Below are 23292 nucleotides of genomic sequence, written 5' to 3'. Positions count from 1 at the left end.
TAGAAAGTATTTAGAAAACTCAGTGTAGTGACTCTATCACTGGACAGAATACAAGGCTATTGCTAGTGGCTAGTTTGCTGAAATACACACAGCTTTTTCTTTCTCATTTTCTCCTCCCCAGTTTTACTTCTTTTCTTTTTTTAGCTTTCCTACCCTTCTGCCCTTTCATCTTCTTCCAGCTTATACCTTAGATTTCCCTGAAATGGATAAAAGAAATTGTCCTATGATGGGACCTCTGACTGAAGAGGTCTTAGTTCCCCAGATCAAAATTTAAACAATAAGAACAGGCTTTTTTAAAATGCTAAGGTTTTTTTAAAAAATATTTTTGACATAAAATGTTTCAAACAGTAAAATTTCTTTCTTTTTTAAAAAAATAAGATTTGTTTATTTATTTTAGAGAGAGCGAGCACACAAGTGGGGGGAGGGGCAGAGGAAGAGGGAGAGAGAATCCTCAAGCAGGCTCCCTACTGAGGGTGGAGTCTGACTTGGGGCTTGATCCCAGGACCCCAAGATCATGACCTGAGCTGAAACCAAGAGTTGGCCACTTAACTGACTCAGCCACTCAGATGCCCCAAACAGTAGAATTTCTAATACAAAATCTTAAACCTTCTGTGAAGTTTTGAGGACTTGAGGAGACATGGTCACTGAAGACATGGTCTCTGTTTTCCCAGAGTTTAGGATAGTGCCACGCACACAACAGATCTTCAATAAATGTTTGTTGAACGAGTAAGCTTTTAGATATCAGTGAAGAAGAACTTCAATGCTTACCAGAAACTGGCAGAGTTTTCAGAAGCTTTTTATGTTCCTTGTTTGTGATCTTTATTCCCATGTCTTTCAGAACATTTTTCAGGTCCTCAGTAGGAATCTTCTCTCCTTTAGAAAGAAATACATATACATAATGAAACATCCTTCCCAGGTAGAGCTGGGGGGACAAACTAGGCATAATGAAGCCTTGTTTAGCTACTCAGAATCAAGGTTGGGGGGGGAGTCAGAAATTCTTTTTTTAACCTAAGAGGATATCTTCAATGATAAGATGATACCATATATAATAAGTAAAACAGAGATTATATAATTTCTTAGTAATTTAGATGTGTTTGATGGCTAAAAATTCAACCACTAATATAGCATCTGTATTCTTTTCTCTCTTTTTTCCCCTCTTCTTCTCCTTCCCTCTTCTCCTTCCCCTCCTCTGGGCCGCCCTGCCTCCTTCCCCATCCTTTTCTTTTACCTGAATTATGGGACTAGTTTTAAAAATGACAATGAAAGCTGGCTCTCTGTAAAAACTTTCACCTTGAGCAAATTTATATTTACATAATTACACGGTAAGTTGGGCATATCAGATAGGGGGTAGTTTTGAAATCACATATTTAAAAATCTGCTGAAGAGAAAAGAAAGCATAGAAACCATAAGAACAAGAAATCAGGGAAAAGAATGGGCTAATCTGGAAAAAAACTAAAACAATATCTAGAAATAAAAATATAATTATCGAAATTAAAATCCCAATGGATAAATAGTACAAGACACAGTTGTAGAGACAGTGAACTGGAAGAGAGGTTTAAGAAAAGACAAAAACATAAAAATAGGGAAAATATGAAATGAAAGATATGAAGAGCAGAATGAGAAGGTTCAATGTACATGAACTAGGAGTTTCCAAAAGTGAGAAAAGAGAAAAAAAGAGAAGAGGCAATATTTGAAACATGAGGTCTGAGAGTTTCCAAAACTTGATGAGAGGCATAAATGTTCAGTTTCAGGAACCACAAGTTCCAAGCAGGAAAAATGAAAACAAGCCCACACGTGACGACATGATACTGAGAATTTCAAAGAGAGATCATCTTAAGCGCAACAAGAGAAAAAGAGATTAACTCTAAATAAACAATGAAGACTTATAGCTGACTCTTCACAGCAAAAAAAGGCCAGAAAACAATGGATATGAATCTATCTTCTTTCTATCTATATTCATATGTATTTTCTTCTTTCTCCTTTTTTCCCCTTTTAAATTTAAATACAAGTTTATTATAGGTTAACTTTACAAGTTGGTTTCAGGTGACAGAATATTCAGATGGGACTGTAACTAAATTTGAGAATTAACATAGCCCAGAGATAGTACAACCGTCTCCCACAGACAGACTGTTGGAACTTTGCTTCTCCTCATTCTGGGGAGAGAAAGAGGACATCTTCATTTGCATGAAGGACAGTTGCAGCTTCTTAGCTGGAAACACAGAGCTGTTTTGTTGTTACATGGAAGTTAAGTTCAAATATGTGTAGAAGGGTCCACAGATGAGTAGCCAAAAGGGGAAACTATCAGCGGTTTAATGATTTTCTCTCAGTTCCAATTCTACCCTTCTAAACTCTGCTTTGTGATGCTGAGGCCAGGACTCTAGACCACATTTCCCTTTTGATAGCCGGTTCCATATTAAACTCTGTCGACGGATGGGGGTGGTGGGAGTGGGGAGAGAGAGAGAGAGAGAGAGAGACTGAAAGGCTGTGGGATGAAGTTCCTTCCTGTAGCAATAGATGAATCCAGTTTCAGTTATTCAACCTTGTGGAACCAGTGTCATTACACTCTTCAGAGATACTAGCAGCACACTTCAGAGTTCTAAGGTAGAATGATAATCTACAAATTTAGACATAGTCAAAGAATGACTCAAGGCTGAGTGTAAAATAAAGGTATTTTCAAAGACTAACCCTTGTTGAAACGACTAAGAAGGATGTACTTCAAGAAGAATGAAACTGAACCCAAAAAAGAGTAAAAGTAAAAAGCAATGTTAAGCAAAGACAGTGGTAAGTGTATTTAAGTTTTGCGAAAGAATGGATTGAAATTGCTTTGCTCTGGCTTTCAATATACTCATTTGGCAAAAGCTCATTGCTGTTTAAATACAAGTTTGTGCTCACTCTGTGCCTGCAGCCAGGCAGCTGAACTAGAGTTGAAGTGAACTGTGCTGACTGTTCTCATTTTAAATGGATGATCCTCAGGTGAGTCCTTGATTCTGCTGGGCAACCACCCTACGCTTTGCTGGTGCATTAACTTTCCTGCTCTTCTTGCTGACTACTTCACTCCCACTCCTCCTCCCTTCCCCCTCCCTTCCCCTTCCCCCTCCTCCTTGTTTTTTTCAAACCATCACTTCCTCCTCTTTCATTTGATCATAAATTCTTTTATCTCTCTCTCTTTTTTTTTTTAAGATTTTATTTATTTATTTGACAGAGAGAGAGACAGCCAGGGAGAGAGGGAACACAAACAGGGGGAGTGGAAGAGGAAGAAGCAGGCTCCCAGTGGAGGAGCCCGATGTGGGGCTTGATCCTAGACTGCTGAGATCACGCCCTGAGCCGAAGGCAGACGCTTAACAACTGAGCCACTCAGGCGCCCCTATCTCTTTAATTTAAAAAAAAAAATACCAAAGCCTTCTCTTGACATCTCTCATTAATTTACTTGCCTCTTTGTTCCACTTCTTTGCTTCCCTTTGCAACAAAATTTCTCAGATATTCACTGTTTCTAAATCCTGTCTTCCCATTTTTTTTTAAAAAAAATTTCATTTAAATTCCATTTAGTTAACATATACTGTATTATTTGTTTTAGGGGTAGAATTTAGTGATTCATCAGTTGCGTATAACACCCAGTGCTCATTACATCACGTGCCCTCCTTAATGCCCATCATTCAGTTATCCCATCCTCCCCCCACCTCCCCTTCAGCCACTCTGTTCCTTACAGTTAAGAGTCTCTTATGGTTTGCCTCCCTCTCTGTTTTTAATCCTATTTTATTTTTCCTTTCCTTCCCCGATGTTCATCTGTTTTGTTTCTTAAATTCATATGAGTGAAATAATATGGTATTTATCTTCTCTGGCTGACTTGTTTCGCTTAGCATAATACCCTCTGGGTTCCATCCACGTTGTTGCAAATGGCAAGATTTCATTCTTTTTGATGCCTGAGTAATATTCCAGTGTGTGTGTGTGTGTGTGTGTGTGTGTGTGTGTGTGCATGTATATATACCAGATCTTCTTTATCCATACATCTGATGGAAATCTGGGCTCTTTCCGTATTTTCCATATTTTGGCTATTGTGAACATTGCTGCTATAAACATTGGAGTGCTGGTGCCCTTCTGAATCACTATGTTTGGATCCTTTGGATAATTGCTCAGTCGTAGGCTAGTTCTATTTTTAACTTTTTGAGGAACCTCAATACTGTTTTCCAGAGTGGCTGCAGTAGTTTGCATTCCCATCAACAGTACAAGAGGGTTCCCCTTTCTCTACATCCTTGCCAACATCTGTTGTTTCCTTAGTTGTTCATTTTAGCCATTCTGACTGGCATAAGGTGGTATTTCATTATGGTTTTGATTTTTATTCCCCTTCCCATTTTCTCTTAAACTCACTTCAGTCAGGCTTCTTCCCACCCTCACTACCTGAAACTTCTCTTTCTGATATCACTAATGGTATTTTGTGATGAGATCACCAACCATATCTCTTCAACCCTTACCAGTTCAATGCATGCTAGTCCAAGTTTTGATTGCTGGTATCTCTTTGTCTGAGGGATTTCTTTGGTCGCCAGAGCTACTCTGCTTATGCCCAATAACTGGAAATGCCAGTGGAGTAATATTGCTTTCCTCTCCTTGAGCACTTCTCAACCAATGACTGATAGGGGTTGGTGTAAAAATAACATAGCTGTCCCACTCCTCCCTGAGGTTGTGTTCTATACCATTTCCTAGATATTCTCCAATGGGATTAAGTTCCAGTTACCTTCTTGGTAACTTTCCTGATAAACACATACTTTATTTGCTGCCTTCATTCATGTCTCCCTTCTCTACTCCCCTATCTGTGTTTCCTGGGCTCACCTCCCATGTAAACTACCTGTATATATGATCCCGGTCTCAGGGTTTGTGTCTGGGGGGCACCCAACCCAATATACTTACTACCTACCTACTTTACTGGTCACTTCTTCTTGGTCTCTTTTGCTTTAACATTTAATGTTGAAGTGCTCCAGGATTACTCCTTAGTTCTATCTCCTTCTCCATATATATTCACCCCTTGGGTGAATTCATTCCATCCCATTTCAATTTTATATTTTTAGCTAAGATACCTTTCTTGAATTTGTGACTGGTAACTTTTTAGCTGATATCTCTATGTCAATGTCTATTAGATATCTTAAAATATCTCAAACTGAACTCCTAATTTTCTTCCATCTAAACTTGTATTTCTGGCAACTTTCTCCAGACTCCAATGGCAAGTCTATCCTTTCATTTGTTCAGGACAAAAATCTTAAGAGTCATTCCTGACTTCTCCTTTTATCTAGTTTCCTTCAGGAAACCCTGTTGACTCTTTTTATTATTTTTTAAAACTGAGATATAATTGACATGTAACACTATTTTAGTTTCAGGTATACAACATAATGGTTTGATATTGGTATAAATTATGAAATTATCACCACCACAAGTCTAGTGAAATCCATCACCACAATAACTCCTTTAAAAATACATCTACGATCCAGCTACTTTTTATCATCTTCATTGCTTTCTGCCCTGGTATGAATCACCATCATCTCTCACATGGATTACTTTAAAGCCCTTTTAGGGCTCTACTCCCTATTCCCTTCCCCTCCCTGAGTTTGTTCTCCACACAGAATCCAAGAAGATGTGATGAAAACATAGGTCAGATCATACCATGCCTATGGTCTAAAACCTGCAATGGCTTTCCATTTCTCTCAGAAAAAAGCTCAAGTCCTGGCAGAGCTTTCACAGTCCTGATTAACCTTGCATCCATCACCTCTCTCTCCTCAACTCCTATTACTTTTCTCCTTCCTTATTCAGCTTCAGCTACACTGACCTTTTTGCTGTTCCTTGAATAGTCCAGGCATGCTCCTGCTTTTGGGTCTTAGTCTGTGTTCCTTCTGCCTACAACTCTTTTTCTAGAAGTCTCCATATGGACAAAACCCTTACCTCCTTCAAGTATTTGCTCAAATGTCATCTTCTCAAGAAGGCCTGATTATCTCTTTAAAGCCACAAGTGCCTCTTTCCCCAATATACCTTGCCCTTCCAATCTCCTTTAGTCTACATTTCACTGTTCTCTATAGCATCTATCATTTTCTAACAAACTTTATAATGACTTATTTATTATGTTTATTGTTTATTGCTTGTTTTCCCTGTTAGCATATAAGCTCCAGGGCAGCAGTGTTCTCTGTTCTGTTTGCTGATGTATCCTAAGTGTCTAGAACAATGCCTGGAATGTAGTAAGTGCTCAGTAAACAGTTGTTAAATGAATAAATGGAGGGAGGAAACACTATTGTGTTAAAAATATAGTTTCATATAAAACTTTAAAGGCCACATAATATACTCCTCATTGTAACATCTCACTCACCTGTGATATTTTTAACTTCATCCATCAGCACATTTAAGTCAATCTTCCCATTATCTTTAAAATAAAAAAGCACCAAAAAGGTTTTTAGAAAAATCGTGAAATAGAAACCCAAAATTCAACCACTTAAAAACATTTTTCCTAGAAGTTTATTACTTTTTCATGTCATCAGTTTAAGTTAATATAGCTCCTGCATTTTACACTATCAAAATCCATATAGCACAATACATGAGCAAGTTTTAAAGCACTCTCTTTTCCTTCAAGACAATCTACTATTTATTTATTGGGCTACTCTTTTTTAGGCACGGGTCTGAAATGTTTTGAGAGTTTAAAAATTTTGTTTAAAAATGATGTTTTCATTTTGTCAGTGCTGACTTTACCTTTGGGCTTATGATACCCTTGGCATCAAGTGATCCCCTTAAAGGATAGAGTACTGGTATGCATGCCTGGCTGCTTTTAGGTTGCCAACATGATAATCATCATGTTGCTATATCCAGTTAAATTTCCAGGTATGACGACAAAACTTTTGTTTCGCAGTACCTATTCTCAATTGAAAGACTTTTTCATAGATGATGCGCTTAGTTTCTTTAGTCTATTTCTCAAAGTCTGAAGTTACTAGAGGTCAGTGGATACATTTCTAGTAGTCTATAAAATTGCAAGTTTGAGAAACACTGGATAAGATAGTTAATTAAGATAGTAGTTAAAAGATGCTATTGCTCTAATAGGCAAGATTCCATTTGGAACCTTAAAACTGTCTATGGACATACTCCTTCTCCACTTCCAACTTGGCCAAAGGTGTCAGTCCATCACTACTCAAACATGTTCACACTCTTATTTTATTTTGTTTAATAATAATCCTAAGATTGTAAATTCCCTCAAGGGTGGGAAACCAAGAATCACTTTGCACTCCTACTATTACCTCAACATTCATTTAAGGGTCTGCATAAGATTGATGATCCATAAGTGTCTACTTAATAATTAAGTTCCAGTAAAATGCAAACATATAAAGAATGAATTAGCTTTAAAATCAGTACACATATTCCAGGTTCATAGATATGGAATTTCTCCTTGCTTGTTTTTTTATGTCTTTTCATTTATGATAATCTTTTTTGATATCCTTTTATAATATTACAGCATTTATGATGATGATGATGATGAAGAAGCAGAATACTATTATATTATGACTTTTAAACAGGATAAGAGGAACCTTTAGTGGAGAATAGTCTGTGCCTGTAAAGGACAGATCCCCTCATGTCCTTTACTTTGTGTGTCTCTAATCAGCTCCACTGAGGCCCAATGGGACCCTGAAACAGTTTTGCATCCTATCTCAAATGATTCCACAGATGTACAAGGTAGTCCACAAGAATTAGATTAGAATTAGCTTCATACTTTATTTTTTTTAAAGATTTTATTTATTTATTTGACAGAGATAGAGACAGCCAGCGAGAGAGGGAACACAAGAATTAGCTTCATACTTTAAATCATTGTGCTGGTATCTTTTCTCATGTTTCAGGATACTAGAAAAACAAGGCAATGACAAATATCTGCATTTATTGAACTGGTTGGTAGATTAAAAGAGCTACCAAAGGGATTTTAAAAACAAAGAAAAAGTCATTTTTGGAAAAACTGCTTACCTCTTATTAAGGTAAACGATCTGAGGGTCTAGAACAGTGCCTGACACATAACAGGCATTCAATTAAAGTTCATGGAATAAATGAATGAAAGGTACTACTGATTTACATATTCATTGACTTGGATCAATCTTATATCTTTACTACTTCCTCACGGGGACAGGAGTCTCTCAAAATTTCCTCATGCATTTTCCTCAATTCTACTAGCATGAGTCTAATATATGCCAAGTTTAATTAATTACATTGAGCACTGCTATATATCTTCTTAAATTTATTATTTCTAGTCGTTCACAGCAGTATAGCAGAGTGGCTAAGAGACAGTTTCTGGAGCCAGATTGCCTGTCCACCACTTAACGAGCTCTCTGACTTTAGGCACACTACTTGACTTCTCTGTGCCTTAGTTTCCTTAAATGTAAAATGGAAGTAAAAATGCAACCTGCCTTGTAGAGTTGTTAGCAAGATTAAATAAGACAATATATGTGGGGGCGCCTGGGTGGCACAGCGGTTAAGCGTCTGCCTTCGGCTCAGGGCGTGATCCCTGCGTTACAGGATCGAGCCCCACGTCAGGCTCCTCTGCTATGAGCCTGCTTCTTCCTCTCCCACTCCCCCTGCTTGTGTTCCCTCTCTCGCTGGCTGTCTCTATCTCTGTCGAATAAATAAACAAAATCTTTAAAAAAGAAAAGACAATATATGTGAAGTGCTTAAAAATGGTGCCTTGCACGTGTCAGGACTGTGTAGTGTTGGTCATTGTTATTTAGTGCTGGGTTAGCAGTAGGAACTCAAAGATGAAAATCTTGAGTATTCTCTGTTAGACCCTGGAATTTCCTGTGAAAAGTGACACTTGTCATCTATACAGGGCAACATTCTTGGTGATCCTTCCCAACTGATAGCCGTTGGGGCCAGTTTGGTAGCTATGCTAAAGGCCTCACTCTTTTTTTTTTTTTCTTCTTTTCATATAAACCCTATCTTCAGTCATTCCAGGCCTGAGACTAGCCTCAAGTCCAAAGTTTGGCTAAGGGATATATTGACACTCAAAACTCTCACCATCAACTGGTAGGCAGTCCTTTAGTTCCTGGATTTCTTTTTCCTTGAGATCAATTCCCATGTTTTCCAAGAAAGTGTCCACCTTATTTGGAGACATCTTCACCCCTTAGGAAAGAAAATGGTGGGATATGAAAAATATTTGTAATGATGTCGAGAGTGGGTTACTATAGATCGTGCCTAGGCATTTGTACTACACAGACAATGAAGAGCAAAGAACAATTAAACCATTCGAGTAAATGCGGTTTGGTATCTAAGTCAGGAATTCCTAACCCTCATCTGTGGGATTCTGTTAGGACTTTCAGGAAAACATTTACGAGAATAAAGTGAGTAGTTAAGGGTATTTGTAAGTCATGGTAAAGAGTAAAATCAGCCACTATACATGTGTTTGCATGGAAGAATTCAAAACTTGCTAAGTTAATGGAGAACTATAAATCCTTCCATACACCCATCCATTCAGCCAGCCAATCCATGGATTTACTCTATTATAATCCTCTGGAAAACTTTTTAAGAACATACATTTCTAGATACTATCTCTGGAAATCCAAGATCAATATGACTGGAAAGGGGCCTAGTGATTTGAATGCTATGTTTTTCCCCTTTGTGATTCTGATGTACAGCTTTACTTGGGAACCACTGCTTTTGGGTTACTGTATTTAAACCATTTTGGTGACTGTAATGTGCCTAAAGCATAAAAAGAATAAACACTGACTTAACAAATAGCTGGGACAGTTGGATTAATAATCTGAAAATTGTAAAACAGGATAAGTTTTTGAAAATAAAAGCGAAGCTTGATGACCTATTTTACTTGCCTTTTCATTATGCTTCTTACCTTCAAGAGACCTTAGCTCTTTCATCAATCTGTTCACATACACCTTTCCTTTGTCTGTAAGAAAGGGAAAAATTCAAGTTTCAAGCAGTAGTGTTGATATTTAAATGAATTTAAATGAAACCTGCGTAAGTTCAGAAACATAGATTTTTAAATGTTTTATTCTAAAAATTTATATTATTTCACTTCCAAGAATAAAACTTAAGAGTGGAAACAGCCCTCAATTTGGTGAAATCATTTTGGTGATGGGGATTGGGGGGATGAAACATTCCTTAAATAGGGAGTATTAGTTACAAAAGTCCTCACTTAACTTTCCTTGAAGGCCACTGTGATTTCCCCCCCACACTGTGATATTTTCAATGCTTACCATCAACTGGAAGCTTGTTCTGTAGTTCCAGGCCTTTCTCTTCTGTGAGCATTATCCCCATATTTCCCAGAAAGGTTTCCAGGTTACTTGTATCAACCTTCTCACCTTTAAAAAGTAAAAGGTGGTAATGGCTGAAAATCTGCAGAATGATGATCCTGTATTATAAAAAATGCCCATATGGCATTTGTTGATTAAACAATGAAGTAAACCTGAGAGAATGCCAGCTAAGACATAATCTTAGGGCATTTTGGCTAAAACAGTGATCAAATTTAGGCCGGGAGTCAGTAGATGCAAACATTCACCAGTATATAGGTAGAATGAGAGAATAATCAATAAGGAAAATAATGTTATTGAAATATAATTTTGTGCAAACATNAATTTATATTATTTCACTTCCAAGAATAAAACTTAAGAGTGGAAACAGCCCTCAATTTGGTGAAATCATTTTGGTGATGGGGATTGGGGGGATGAAACATTCCTTAAATAGGGAGTATTAGTTACAAAAGTCCTCACTTAACTTTCCTTGAAGGCCACTGTGATTTCCCCCCCACACTGTGATATTTTCAATGCTTACCATCAACTGGAAGCTTGTTCTGTAGTTCCAGGCCTTTCTCTTCTGTGAGCATTATCCCCATACTTCCCAGAAAGGTTTCCAGGTTACTTATATCAACCTTCTCACCTTTAAAAAGTAAAAGGTGGTAATGGCTGAAAATCTGCAGAATGATGATCTTATATTATAAAAAATGCCCATATGGCATTTGTTGATTAAACAATGAAGTAAACCTGAGAGAATGCCAGCTAAGACATAATCTTAGGGCATTTTGGCTAAAACAGTGATCAAATTTAGGCCGGGAGTCAGTAGATGCAAACATTCACCAGTATATAGGTAGAATGAGAGAATAATCAATAAGGAAAATAATGTTATTGAAATATAATTTTGTGCAAACATTGAAATCTTGGTTTTGCATTAATTATACATCATGGAACCATGCAGGGCTTTTCTCCAGGGGCTTCTTTTACCCCAGACTGGATCTCTGTCATGCCTTAGGGATTTGATGGGCTTGCTTTCTTCTCTTCTTGGCAGCTACTACCACCTAGTATACTTTTTGGGCTTCCCTAAGGGTGGCTAGGAAACTAGATGCAGTCTTCCAAGTTCACTTCTTTTTAGTGTCCCAGGAAAACTAGCACATAGATACTTTAATTCTTAGGGCTTTAATGTAAAGTGCTAGAGTAAGACAGACAAGGGAACACCAGACTATTCCCCAAATGGGTAAGACGTAAAGCTAACAAATTTGTTTGGTAATGGACTTGGTTCTAGTTCCTGTTAGAAGGGTGGGAATCTTATCCTTGCCCCCTATAGCCATTTCTCAATCTGCTTGTAGGTTGGCTATGTGAAACTTTCCTTCATGATGGCTCTTCCCTCTAGCGTTAAGATGTGGTTAAGCAACAAAAACAACAAAATGGTAGTTATGTGAGGTGATGAACATATTAACTAACCATATTGTGGTAAATATTCTGAAATGCCTATGTATATCCAATCATCACATCGTATACCTTAAACTTACACAATGTTATATATCAATTATATCTCTATAATGCTGGAGGGGAGGGGGAAAGATGCCATTTAGGTAGACAGTTTGGACCTCTTAATCATTTCCAATTCCAGAAAAAGAAAACTCTTGCTTTTAGTCCTCTGGAACCATACTGCAGTGCTTCCACTGGGAGGATAATATCTGGGGAGTTAGCCAGTCTTCTGAACAAGTGCCTGGGAGGAAATGTGCACAAAGGTTGTTTTCCCCCAACTGCTTCAGACCTCTTCTGTGATGTCTTGGACAATTGGAGATTCTGATATCTCCCCCCGCCTCCCCCTGTAACCAACCAAGGAAATGACTCCAGACACAACAGAGCAATTTCCTAGTCTGCTAACCTTGATCACGTTTTGACAGACATGGGCCTTCTGCCTCAAAATTATCAGCCTAACCACACCTTTTATCTGTATCATCCCCATTCTTCAAAATGTAAGCCTGCAAAATTTTATATCCTCTCAAATCTATTCTGTGCTTTACCACCCTGATTTTTCTTTCCATTGCTAGCTTTCTTTTCACCCTTCCCACAGTGTCCTCTCAGACTCATATTTCATTAAATATTAATTTGTCCATATCTTCAGTCCTCTATAGACTCTTCTTTCCTAACTGATCTTTGCCTGTTCCTGATATTTTCCTTTTTTTCTTTTCTTTCTTTCTTTTTTTCTTTTGAGAGAAAGCTGCTTTTTTTTTTTCCCTATATCCCATTTGCCTTGGGGCTTGTAATCCCCTAGATCCTGATAGCTGTTTTCTGGCCATACTCAAACCTTTCCTCTTCTGAGAATTACTATATTTGGATTTCTTTTTATTGTCACCAACTTATTGGTCACTTAAGGAGCTTGTCCCATTACTCTGTACCCAAATTCCTGGCATCATTATAGGGAATACCGGTCTTTATATGGATAGTTCATTCCATAACCTGGCCTCCAAATTTCTTGAGCTCCTTATCTTCAATGACTGTCTCCTAAATTCTATACTAGTTAACCATCNGTTAAGATGTGGTTAAGCAACAAAAACAACAAAATGGTAGTTATGTGAGGTGATGAACATATTAACTAACCATATTGTGGTAAATATTCTGAAATGCCTATGTATATCCAATCATCACATCGTATACCTTAAACTTACACAATGTTATATATCAATTATATCTCTATAATGCTGGAGGGGAGGGGGAAAGATGCCATTTAGGTAGACAGTTTGGACCTCTTAATCATTTCCAATTCCAGAAAAAGAAAACTCTTGCTTTTAGTCCTCTGGAACCATACTGCAGTGCTTCCACTGGGAGGATAATATCTGGGGAGTTAGCCAGTCTTCTGAACAAGTGCCTGGGAGGAAATGTGCACAAAGGTTGTTTTCCCCCAACTGCTTCAGACCTCTTCTGTGATGTCTTGGACAATTGGAGATTCTGATATCTCCCCCCGCCTCCCCCTGTAACCAACCAAGGAAATGACTCCAGACACAACAGAGCAATTTCCTAGTCTGCTAACCTTGATCACGTTTTGACAGACATGGGCCTTCTGCCTCAAAATTATCAGCCTAACCACACCTTTTATCTGTATCATCCCCATTCTTCAAAATGTAAGCCTGCAAAATTTTATATCCTCTCAAATCTATTCTGTGCTTTACCACCCTGATTTTTCTTTCCATTGCTAGCTTTCTTTTCACCCTTCCCACAGTGTCCTCTCAGACTCATATTTCATTAAATATTAATTTGTCCATATCTTCAGTCCTCTATAGACTCTTCTTTCCTAACTGATCTTTGCCTGTTCCTGATATTTTCCTTTTTTTCTTTTCTTTCTTTCTTTTTTTCTTTTGAGAGAAAGCTGCTTTTTTTTTTTCCCTATATCCCATTTGCCTTGGGGCTTGTAATCCCCTAGATCCTGATAGCTGTTTTCTGGCCATACTCAAACCTTTCCTCTTCTGAGAATTACTATATTTGGATTTCTTTTTATTGTCACCAACTTATTGGTCACTTAAGGAGCTTGTCCCATTACTCTGTACCCAAATTCCTGGCATCATTATAGGGAATACCAGTCTTTATATGGATAGTTCATTCCATAACCTGGCCTCCAAATTTCTTGAGCTCCTTATCTTCAATGGCTGTCTCCTAAATTCTATACTAGTTAACCATCATGGCTATCCTGAACTTTGTCATCACCTGGAAATGCTTTGCCTCTAAAATCTTAAATTCTAACATATCTACTTTTGGCCAGAACCTCATATTCTTCCACTTCTTTTACTTCCTTACTCCTACCACACCCATTATCATTTCTACAGAGACTTTCATTCCCTCCTCTCTAACTTTTCTCCAAGTTCATAATTTCCATCACCACTTCTCTTATCTACACTAGACCACTTAACCACTCTCTTTTTTTTTTAAAAAAAGATTTCTTTATTTATTCGACAGAGATAGAGACAGCCAGCAAGAGAGGGAACACAAGCAGGGGGAGTGGGAGAGAAAGAAGCAGGCCCATAGCAGAAGAGCCTGACGTGGAGCGATCCCATAATGCCGGGATCACGCCCTGAGCCGAAGGCAGACACTTAACCGCTGTGCCACCCAGGCGCCCCATTAACCACTCTCTTGACTACACCTTTAATATCCTTATGCTTTCATTCTTCTGTTACATCCAGCCTTAAGAATCTCCTACTTTGGTGCAACTGAAGAATATTATAAGCATGTAAAAAGTTGTCAGTACTTATTTTTTTTTAATGAAATTTTATTTAAATTCAATTAATTAACATATAGTGTATTACTAGTTTCAGAGATAGAGTTCAGTAATTCCTCAGTTGTCTATAATATCCAGTGCTCATTACATCATGTCCCCTTCTCAGTGCCCAACACCTAGTTACCCCATCCCCCTTTTGGTGAGGATACAGAGAAGGGGAACCCTCTTACACTGATGGTGGGAATGCAGGCTGGTACAGCCACTCTGGAAAACAGTATGGAGGTTCCTAAAAAAGTTAAAAATAGAGCTACCTTATGACCCAGCAATTGCCATTACCTACTTATGACATCTGACTTTGGTTAGACTCTTGGCCCTTGTCAGCAAGGCTTTCATATATTCCTCAACAATTCTAGTTCCTATTCTCTATCAGAGTTATCCCAAATCATCAACACTTTCCTTAAAGTCCTCGACCTCACCACTGGGCCCTTTCTTTTCATAGAATATTTCTGTTTCCTACTATACAGAGCAAATTGAAGCTTTTAGGTAAAATCCTCTAAATTTTACTCCCACGTTTGTAGATTCTCTATATCTGTATCCTTCCTGACTTGAAGTCTGCTTATCTCAGAAAAAGAGGTGGCCTCAAATTCTTACATATTTAACTGCCTAAGGTTCAGTCTCCCTTAGATGTCTTATAGGAACTTCAAACCCGATATGACCAAAATTATCTTTGCTTCTAAATTTATTATACTGAATTCCTTATTTTGGTCGATGTCACTGTCACCCACCCAACTACCCAGCTCAGAAACTGAGGCATCATCCTTCATTCTATCTTTTTGCCCTATCTCTACACCTGATCTGTAACCAAATTCTACAGATTCTATATCTGTAACATCTCTTCTATATGTCTCTTCCTCTCAAGTCTCACAGAGAATGACTTACTTCTGCCCTTTATTGTCATTTGCCTGGACAATTACAATATGCTCTCTAACTAGTTTCCTTGACTCTATTCCTGTACATATACCTCCATCCATCCTTTATATTTCTGCTAGAGCAATCTTCCTAATTTGCAAATCTAATCACATAGACTCCTGCTTAAAATCCTGGAATGACTCCCCACTCTGTGCAGGATGAAATTTGTACTACTTTACTAGGTATTCAGGGCCCTCGGTGATTTGTCCCCCATATTAGTTTCCTATTGCTGTAACAAATTACCAAAAACATGGTGGTGTAAAACAATACAGATTTTTTACTCTTACAGTTCTGGAGGTCAGAAGCCCCAAATTAGTTTCACTGAGCTAAAGTCACGGTGTTAGCTGGGCTGGTTCCTTTAGGAGACTCTCAGGAAGAATCCATTCCCTTGCCTATTCTATTTCTAGAGGCCACTTACACTCCTTAACTTACTCCCCTTCTTCCATCTTCAAAGCCAGCAGTGTAGCATCTTGCTTCTGTTGTTGCATTGCCCTCTACTTTTTCTGTTATTAACTATCACCTTGCTTCCCTCTTCTAAGGACGCTTGTGATTATATTTAGTGCTCAACTGAATAATCAAGGATAACCGCCCCATCTCAAGATCCCTAATCCCATCTCCATGGTCCCTTTGGCTAGATAAGGTAACATTCACGAGTTCTGGGGATTAGGACCTGGATATCTTTGGGAGCCATTACTCAACCCACCACATCCCACTTCGTACTCTCTAAGCTTATTCCTTGCCGAACTCCTGACAGCATTTATGCTTTAGCTACTCCAGATTTTTTCTAGTTCCATCAAGCATCATACAGTTTCTCATTTTGGTCCCTTTTATTATTATTTTTTTCTCTTTCAGGAATGCCAACCCTACTCTTTCTGGCAAAACTGACTTAAAGTTTAAGGATCAGCTCATGTGTTGCCCATTCTATTAAAGCATTTCCCAATTTCTCTTCCTCAGGTGCAAGTGACCATTCTACCCTTTCTTTACTTTGTATAGGTTTTTAACATAGCACATATAACATTTTATTGCATTTATTTATATGCATTTATACGTTTTTCTTGCCCCAGCTAAATAAGCTCCTGAAAGGTTGTTTTTTGTTGATTCACACTTGGGATATACAGATGTTGAATAATGAGGCAATAAAGATCTAACCCACCTGTAAAAAGATTTCCTTCATCCATTACCACATTCACTTCAATCTTTCCCTCATCTGTAAGAGAAGACAGAGTTTTATGCATAACACAATAATAGAGAGAAACAGAGGGCATAAAAGTCATACACTGAAGTACAACACAAATTCAGCAAATTTTAATGATTCGCTCTAGAATTTTATCCTATTTTCTTATCAAATGGAAAATGTGGAAAGACAACGCTCTGATTATAAAAAAGATACTTAATTTCACACCTTTTTAAAAAGATTTTATTTATTTATTTGACAGAGAGAGAGAGAGAGAGAGGGAACACAAGCAGGGGCAGTGGGAGAGGAAGAAGCAGGCTTCCAGCGGAGGAGCCTGATGCGGGACTCAATCCCAGAATGCTGGGATCACTCCCTGAGCCGAAGGCAGACACTTAATGACTGTGCCACCCAGGCACCCCTAATTTCACACTTCAAACCTTAGTTTTTACTCTATTAAGATAAACTCCACATAGTAGTGTGCTGGGCTGACATTTAAAAAGTAGCCCTCTCTGTTTTCAGATAAGGAAGAACTCCAATTTATTGATTATGAGGCTGACAAGCACCTTAAAAGGGGCAAATGCTTCAATGGGAAAGATCTGACTTAGAGCATTAATAACACCTATTTCTGCACTGGAATGACAGATGACACTTTGCTGTGTTCTTCCACTACCCATACTCATTATATATTTAAAAAGCTTTGATCAATCTAATTGAACTTTAATAAAATTTTTTTAATTTTGTATTTTTTAAATCTTAATTTAGTATTTTCCTCTTAATGGGGGTATTTAGTAGGATCAGCCTAATAGATTGTTAGCGCCTCACAGGAAAATGTCTCATCCGTTCTCATGTATTTCAATTAGTCCCACAGAAGACTTATGAATGCTATTTCCTGTGGCCTCGTTGACCTGAAAAGTGGTACCCAGGGAGATGGCTGATACTTCCACAACCAAAATCACCATTGTGGCAGTCCAGTAAACTTTCAAGATACCTGGAAAATGTATAACAAAAAATATCTGCATCCTGGGGCACCTGGGTGTAAGTAAGTACTTGCAGGTACAGGCTTCATATGTACTGTACAAGTAGCTGCTGGAGTTTCCCGTGGGTGGTGGTTTTCTGGGGTTGTCCCAGCTTTTTTTTTAAATTTAATTCCAGTATAGTTAACATACAGTGTTATATTAGTTCCAGGTGTATAAATATAGTGGTTCAACAATTCTATACATTACCTAGTGCTCATCATGATAAGCACACTCCTTAATCCCCATGGAATGCCTTCTTTCACTGGAGAATTTCTATACATCTTCCGACAAGTCTTTCTCCAATTTCCTATCTGGCCAACTTATCTTTTCCCTCCTTTAGGATCTTATTGAATGCATTTTAACCTTATAGCATTACCACATAGTGTTATGAAGACCTGTCAGCATATAAGCCTCCTTACCAGACTGTGAACTCCTGCAGGACAGAGAACCTGTCATCTTCATTTTTATCTTCCTAATAGCTATGTATATTAGGCACTCAGTAAAGTCCACTGCAGGAATTGATGAGTTCTTGAGGAATGGGCCCTTATCTTTCTGTTTGTTTTTTTTTTTAAGATTTTATTTATTTATTTGACAGAGATAGAGACAGCCAGCGAGAGAGGGAACACAAGCAGGGGAAGTGGGAGAGGAAGAAGCAGGCTCATAGCAGAGGAGCCTGATGTGGGGCTCAATCCCATAATGCTGGGATCATGCCCTGAGCGGAAGGCAGATGCTTAACTGCTGTGCCACCCAGGCGCCCCTTATCTTTCTGTTTTTTAATGTTTCTGCACACTCTAAATATACTCTCAGAAATTCTCATATAAATGCAAAGTTTCACTGTAGGAGCAGCTTACCATCAGCAGGCAGGTTGCTGAGCAGGTCAAGGTATTCCTCTTTTCCCAGGTCAAAGCCCATATTCTCTAAGAAGGATCCTAACTTATTAATATTAAGATCCACTCCTTAGGGAAAAAAAGGATGGGAGTGAGAAAAGCAAATGATAATGACAAAGTAAAAAATGCTAGGCATGTCTATGCATTAATTAGAGGGAGTACAATCAAAGGAACAATAAATTTGTTTAAATGAAAAGAGCTATCATGGAATCAAGAACAGAACCTGCTCCTCATTTTTGTCCAGAGGATTTGCCAATAGCTCTCATGAGACATTTATAAGGAAAAAACTAAAGGATTAGGCAAGTCTGGTGAATTCTGTAAGACACTGCCTTTATAATGCTACTCCGAAAATAGGACTTGAAATGAAATGATAAAGACCAAAATAATTCCTTTGAAGGTAGTTACGTTAAAAGTAGTAAATGATGAGACAAGAATACTTAATAAACAGGTTAGATGACAAATCTGTCATCACCAAAAATAAATGGTTTTTAAAATGTAAATACAAAACATAAAGGAGTCTCAATTTTACCTGATTGCTCACTTACCTTTGAGAGACCTTATACCATCCAGCAACCTATGCTTATATAACTTCCCAGCAGCTGTAAGATAGAGTACAATACAGTAATCGGTAANATCATGGAATCAAGAACAGAACCTGCTCCTCATTTTTGTCCAGAGGATTTGCCAATAGCTCTCATGAGACATTTATAAGGAAAAAACTAAAGGATTAGGCAAGTCTGGTGAATTCTGTAAGACACTGCCTTTATAATGCTACTCCGAAAATAGGACTTGAAATGAAATGATAAAGACCAAAATAATTCCTTTGAAGGTAGTTACGTTAAAAGTAGTAAATGATGAGACAAGAATACTTAATAAACAGGTTAGATGACGAATCTGTCATCACCAAAAATAAATGGTTTTTAAAATGTAAATACAAAACATAAAAAGGAGTCTCAATTTTACCTGATTGCTCACTTACCTTTGAGAGACCTTATACCATCCAGCAACCTATGCTTATATAACTTCCCAGAAGCTGTAAGATAGAGTACAATACAGTAATCGGTAAGGGGACCTGTTGTAATAATTGAAAACCCAGCAATTTCAGAAAGGACAATTTTTATAGTGTTAGTCATTTTTTTTCTGTTTATATCCCAACTCAAGAGTTAGACAAATGGCAGAAGGTTCTCAAGATAGCAAATCTACCCACTTTTTGATTTGACATTTGAAACAATTATTGGTGGTGTCTTGCCATACTTTTCTCATATCTCTCTTTTCATCTAATTCTCATTTTCTACTCTTTTGCATTGGATCACACATATTAATGCTCCCAAGGATAACAGTAGATATAGTGGGACTCATGAGTGAAGAGATGGATGATTTCTGAGTTAAACAACCTGACGACCATAACAGGACGTCTTTGAATATTAGTACTGAACATTTCTACATGTTTTTCACATGATCTCAAATGGATATTGTTTTAGACACTTTTACTCACTAGCCCACTAAAATAAACTCTTCCACAAGGTAATCTCTTAGTGAGATCTCATCTGTTGCCATCACAGGCTTCATATTTTACAAAAATTCAAAATAGATTTCTATTCCTACATAGATGATGCACTACCATGAATTCCTGGCTCCTTCCCCAGAAATCAACCCTGAAGAAGCTGAAGCCTGAGTAGAAACTTGGATTCTAGGAATGAAGTGAAAAGCCACAGCGACACCAGTAGGAGATGGAAAGCTGTACCAGTGTGAGTGTATGTGCTTACTGCCTAGAGTGCAGGGCTTACTAGCAGTGCAGTTAAAGGACCAATTGGGGAAACATTAAAAAAAACTTCTGCCCTCATGTCTCTGTACTATGACTCTGAGATTACCATTGCCCACCCCTTTTTTTTTTCTATAGAAAGTAGCAGCAAAATCCTAGACCACTAGTGCAAGTGGAAGTAATATCAGAGCAGTATATAAACCTTTCTGGAGAGAGGACTGGTTGTAAACAGGGAAGACTGACTAGTTGCCTCAGATATTTTATCCTCCATCTCCCTTCTCAATCTTTAGAGCTATTGGATAACAATCTATACAGATAGCCTTCTTCAATTCTACTTCTCTCTGAGTTTAAAAGTGAAACTCTGACCAGAGGTGGTGCCTAGAACAGTTTCAAATCAGGAAAATGATCAACAATATTTGGGTCTCTCTGCCCTGGGGCTCATCCCTTCTCTTCTTCTTAAAACCAACAGGCTGATGTGGAGTGGAGCCTGACTTTACACCCTTGCCTAAAGCACATTTCTAAACACAGTAATGATGCCCCAAGAGAAAAAGGGCTCACACGACCAAAGTAACTAGTCATCTGAGGAATACATCTACTTCAAAAACAAACAAAAAAAACAAACAAATAAGCAAACAAACTGAATAACATATGCTATTTGAATAAGAATTATGGGACTAAAAGGGCCAGGAATTTAAAATAAGCATGACAGAGGGGCACCTGGGTGGCTCAGTTGGTTAAGCGTCTGACTCTCTTGATGTCGGCTCAGTTTATCATCCCAGGGTTGTGGGACTGAGCCCTGCACTGGGCTCCTCACTCAGTGGGGAGTCTGCTTGAGATTCCCTCCCTCTCCATCTGCCCCTACCCCTGCTCCCTAGGTCGCTCTCTCAATAATGTTCCCTAGCCACTGGACCTAGTGTCATCTTGCTAATTAGTTTGTGGCCATTCTTAGTTCTTTAGTCCCTTTTTTCCTCTCTTGCTGTCTTCCTTTGTGAACTGATGATTTTCTGTTACTGATACAGTTTAACTCCCTTCTTTATAAGTCTGTTTTAAGCTGATAACAGCTTAACTTAGATTGCATACAAAAATTCTACCCTTTTAATTCCTCCTCACATTTTGTTTTTGATGGCACAATTTGCATTTTTTAAATTTTGTATATCCATTAACAAAGTACTGTAGCTATAGCTATTTTTACTTTTGTCCTTTAACCTTTACAGTAAAGTGGTTAACACACAACCATGTTACATATTAGAGGATTCTATTCTGACTTACTTTTACCAATGTGCTGAATATTTTCATATGTTCTCATGTTACTTATTAACATTCTTTCATTTCAGCTTGAAGAACTCCTTGAGGCATTTCCTGTAAGGCATGTCAAGTGATAATAAACTTCCTCAGCTCTTGTTTGTCTGGAGATATCTCTTCTTCATTGACGATGGACAATTTTGCTGGACTTTAATGTATTCTTGGCTGACAGTTTTTTCTTTTAGCACTTTGAATATATTATCTCACTCTCTCCTGGCCTGCAAGGTCTCTGCTCAGAAAATTGCTAATATCTAATGGGGGTTCCTTTGTAGGTGACAAGCTTCTTTTCTCCTGCTGCTTTCAAGATTCTCTTCATCTTTGATTTTTTGATAGCTTTATTATATTATGTCTTAGCCAAGTTCTCTCTGGGTTGAATTTTTATTGGCAACTATGAACTTCATGAACTTGGATGTTCAAATCTCTTCCCAGATTTGGGAAGTTATCAGCCAGTTAAAAAAAATAAGCTTTCTGTTCCTTTCTCTCTCTTTTCTCCCTCTGATACTCTAATTATGTGTGCATTGTTTCTCTTAATGCTGTCCTGTAAGTCCCATAGGCTTTCTTTTTTTTTTTTTTAAGATTTTATCTATTTATATGACACAGAGAGAGAGACAGTGAGAGAGGGAACACAAGCAGGCGGAATGGGAAAAGGAGAAACAGGCTCCCCACGGAGCAGAGAGTCTGACGTGGAGCTTGATCCCAGAACCCTGGGATGACCTGAGCAAAGGCAGACACTTAACGACTGAGCCACCCAGCCAACCCCACCATAGGCTTTCTTTATTCCTTTTCATTCTCCAACCTTCTTGCTCCTCGAATTGAATATTTTTCAAATGATCTTTCTTCAGGTTCACTGATTCTTTCTTCTGCTTGGTTCAGCTGGGTTTTTAAGCTCTTCATTGAATTCTCCAGGTCAGTAATTATATTTTTCAGCTCCAAAGTTTCTATTTGGTTCATTTTTACATTTTCCATCTCTATGTTGAACTTCTCATTTTGTTCTTGTATTGTTTTCATTATTTAAATTGTTTTTCTGGGTTCTCTTATAGCTGAGTATCTTTAGAACAATTATTTTGAATTCTTTGTTAGGCAATTTGTGTATCTCCATTTCTTTGGGGTCAGTTACTGGAAGTTTACTGTGTTCCTTTGGTGGTGTCATGTTTCCCTAATTCTTCATGATCCCTGTAGGCTTGTGTGTGTGTGTCTGTGCATGTAAAGAAGCAGTCTCCTCTTCCATACTTTATGGACTGTTTTTGGTATGAAAAGACCTTCACCTGTCCAAAAGGTACTGGCGTTGTGACTCTGGGTCTAGTGGTGTGTGGTGCCAAGAGTGGGAATGTATGGTGGCTCCAGGTCTGGGGGTATGTGGTGTCGTGTCTGCTCACATTTCTGGGGTCCATGACATCAAAAACTTCATGTTTCTTGGTGAGAGCTATGGGAGATCCAGAGCGGCTTTAAGGGCTTTTGGGGTCCTTAGCAGCAAGCACCCACAGGTCCAGTGGCTAGGGAACAGGGAAGATGGTAGTGGTGGCTGGAACCAGTGGTTTGCACATGCTCAGCTGTGGGGCTGGCTGCAGGTGCATCTATAACAGCAGTGGCTGGCTGCAGATACACTCCTAGTGATGAGGGTGGCTGGTGGCTGGCTTCTGTGAACACAAAAACCCGTGGAGTGAAAACTTCAGTGGGAAAATCTGCAGGAAGTCTGCAGTGGCTGTTTTGACAGTTGGTTTC

The 23292-nt window shown here is 38.3% G+C and overlaps 1 protein-coding gene across 1 annotated transcript in view; it reads right to left on the bottom strand.

Annotated features, from left to right (window-relative positions):
* The window catches only part of EFCAB3 (EF-hand calcium binding domain 3), a 337832-nt gene that overhangs the window by 61330 nt on the left and 253210 nt on the right, over positions 1 to 23292 (bottom strand). Inside the window, exons 114-121 of the mRNA XM_034640938.1 lie at positions 19486 to 19539; positions 18471 to 18575; positions 16583 to 16636; positions 10209 to 10313; positions 9845 to 9898; positions 9016 to 9120; positions 6344 to 6397; positions 769 to 873 (exon numbers count right to left, since the gene is read on the bottom strand). Coding sequence (XP_034496829.1) covers positions 769 to 873; positions 6344 to 6397; positions 9016 to 9120; positions 9845 to 9898; positions 10209 to 10313; positions 16583 to 16636; positions 18471 to 18575; positions 19486 to 19539 — 636 coding nt within the window. The remainder of the gene's footprint in view (positions 1 to 768; positions 874 to 6343; positions 6398 to 9015; positions 9121 to 9844; positions 9899 to 10208; positions 10314 to 16582; positions 16637 to 18470; positions 18576 to 19485; positions 19540 to 23292) is intronic.

Source organism: Ailuropoda melanoleuca, chromosome 13 (genome assembly GCF_002007445.2).
Source record: "Ailuropoda melanoleuca isolate Jingjing chromosome 13, ASM200744v2, whole genome shotgun sequence".
NCBI classification, from domain to species: domain Eukaryota; kingdom Metazoa; phylum Chordata; class Mammalia; order Carnivora; family Ursidae; genus Ailuropoda; species Ailuropoda melanoleuca.
Note: the sequence above shows the minus strand (reverse complement) of the source record. Positions and strands in the feature narration are given on the sequence as shown.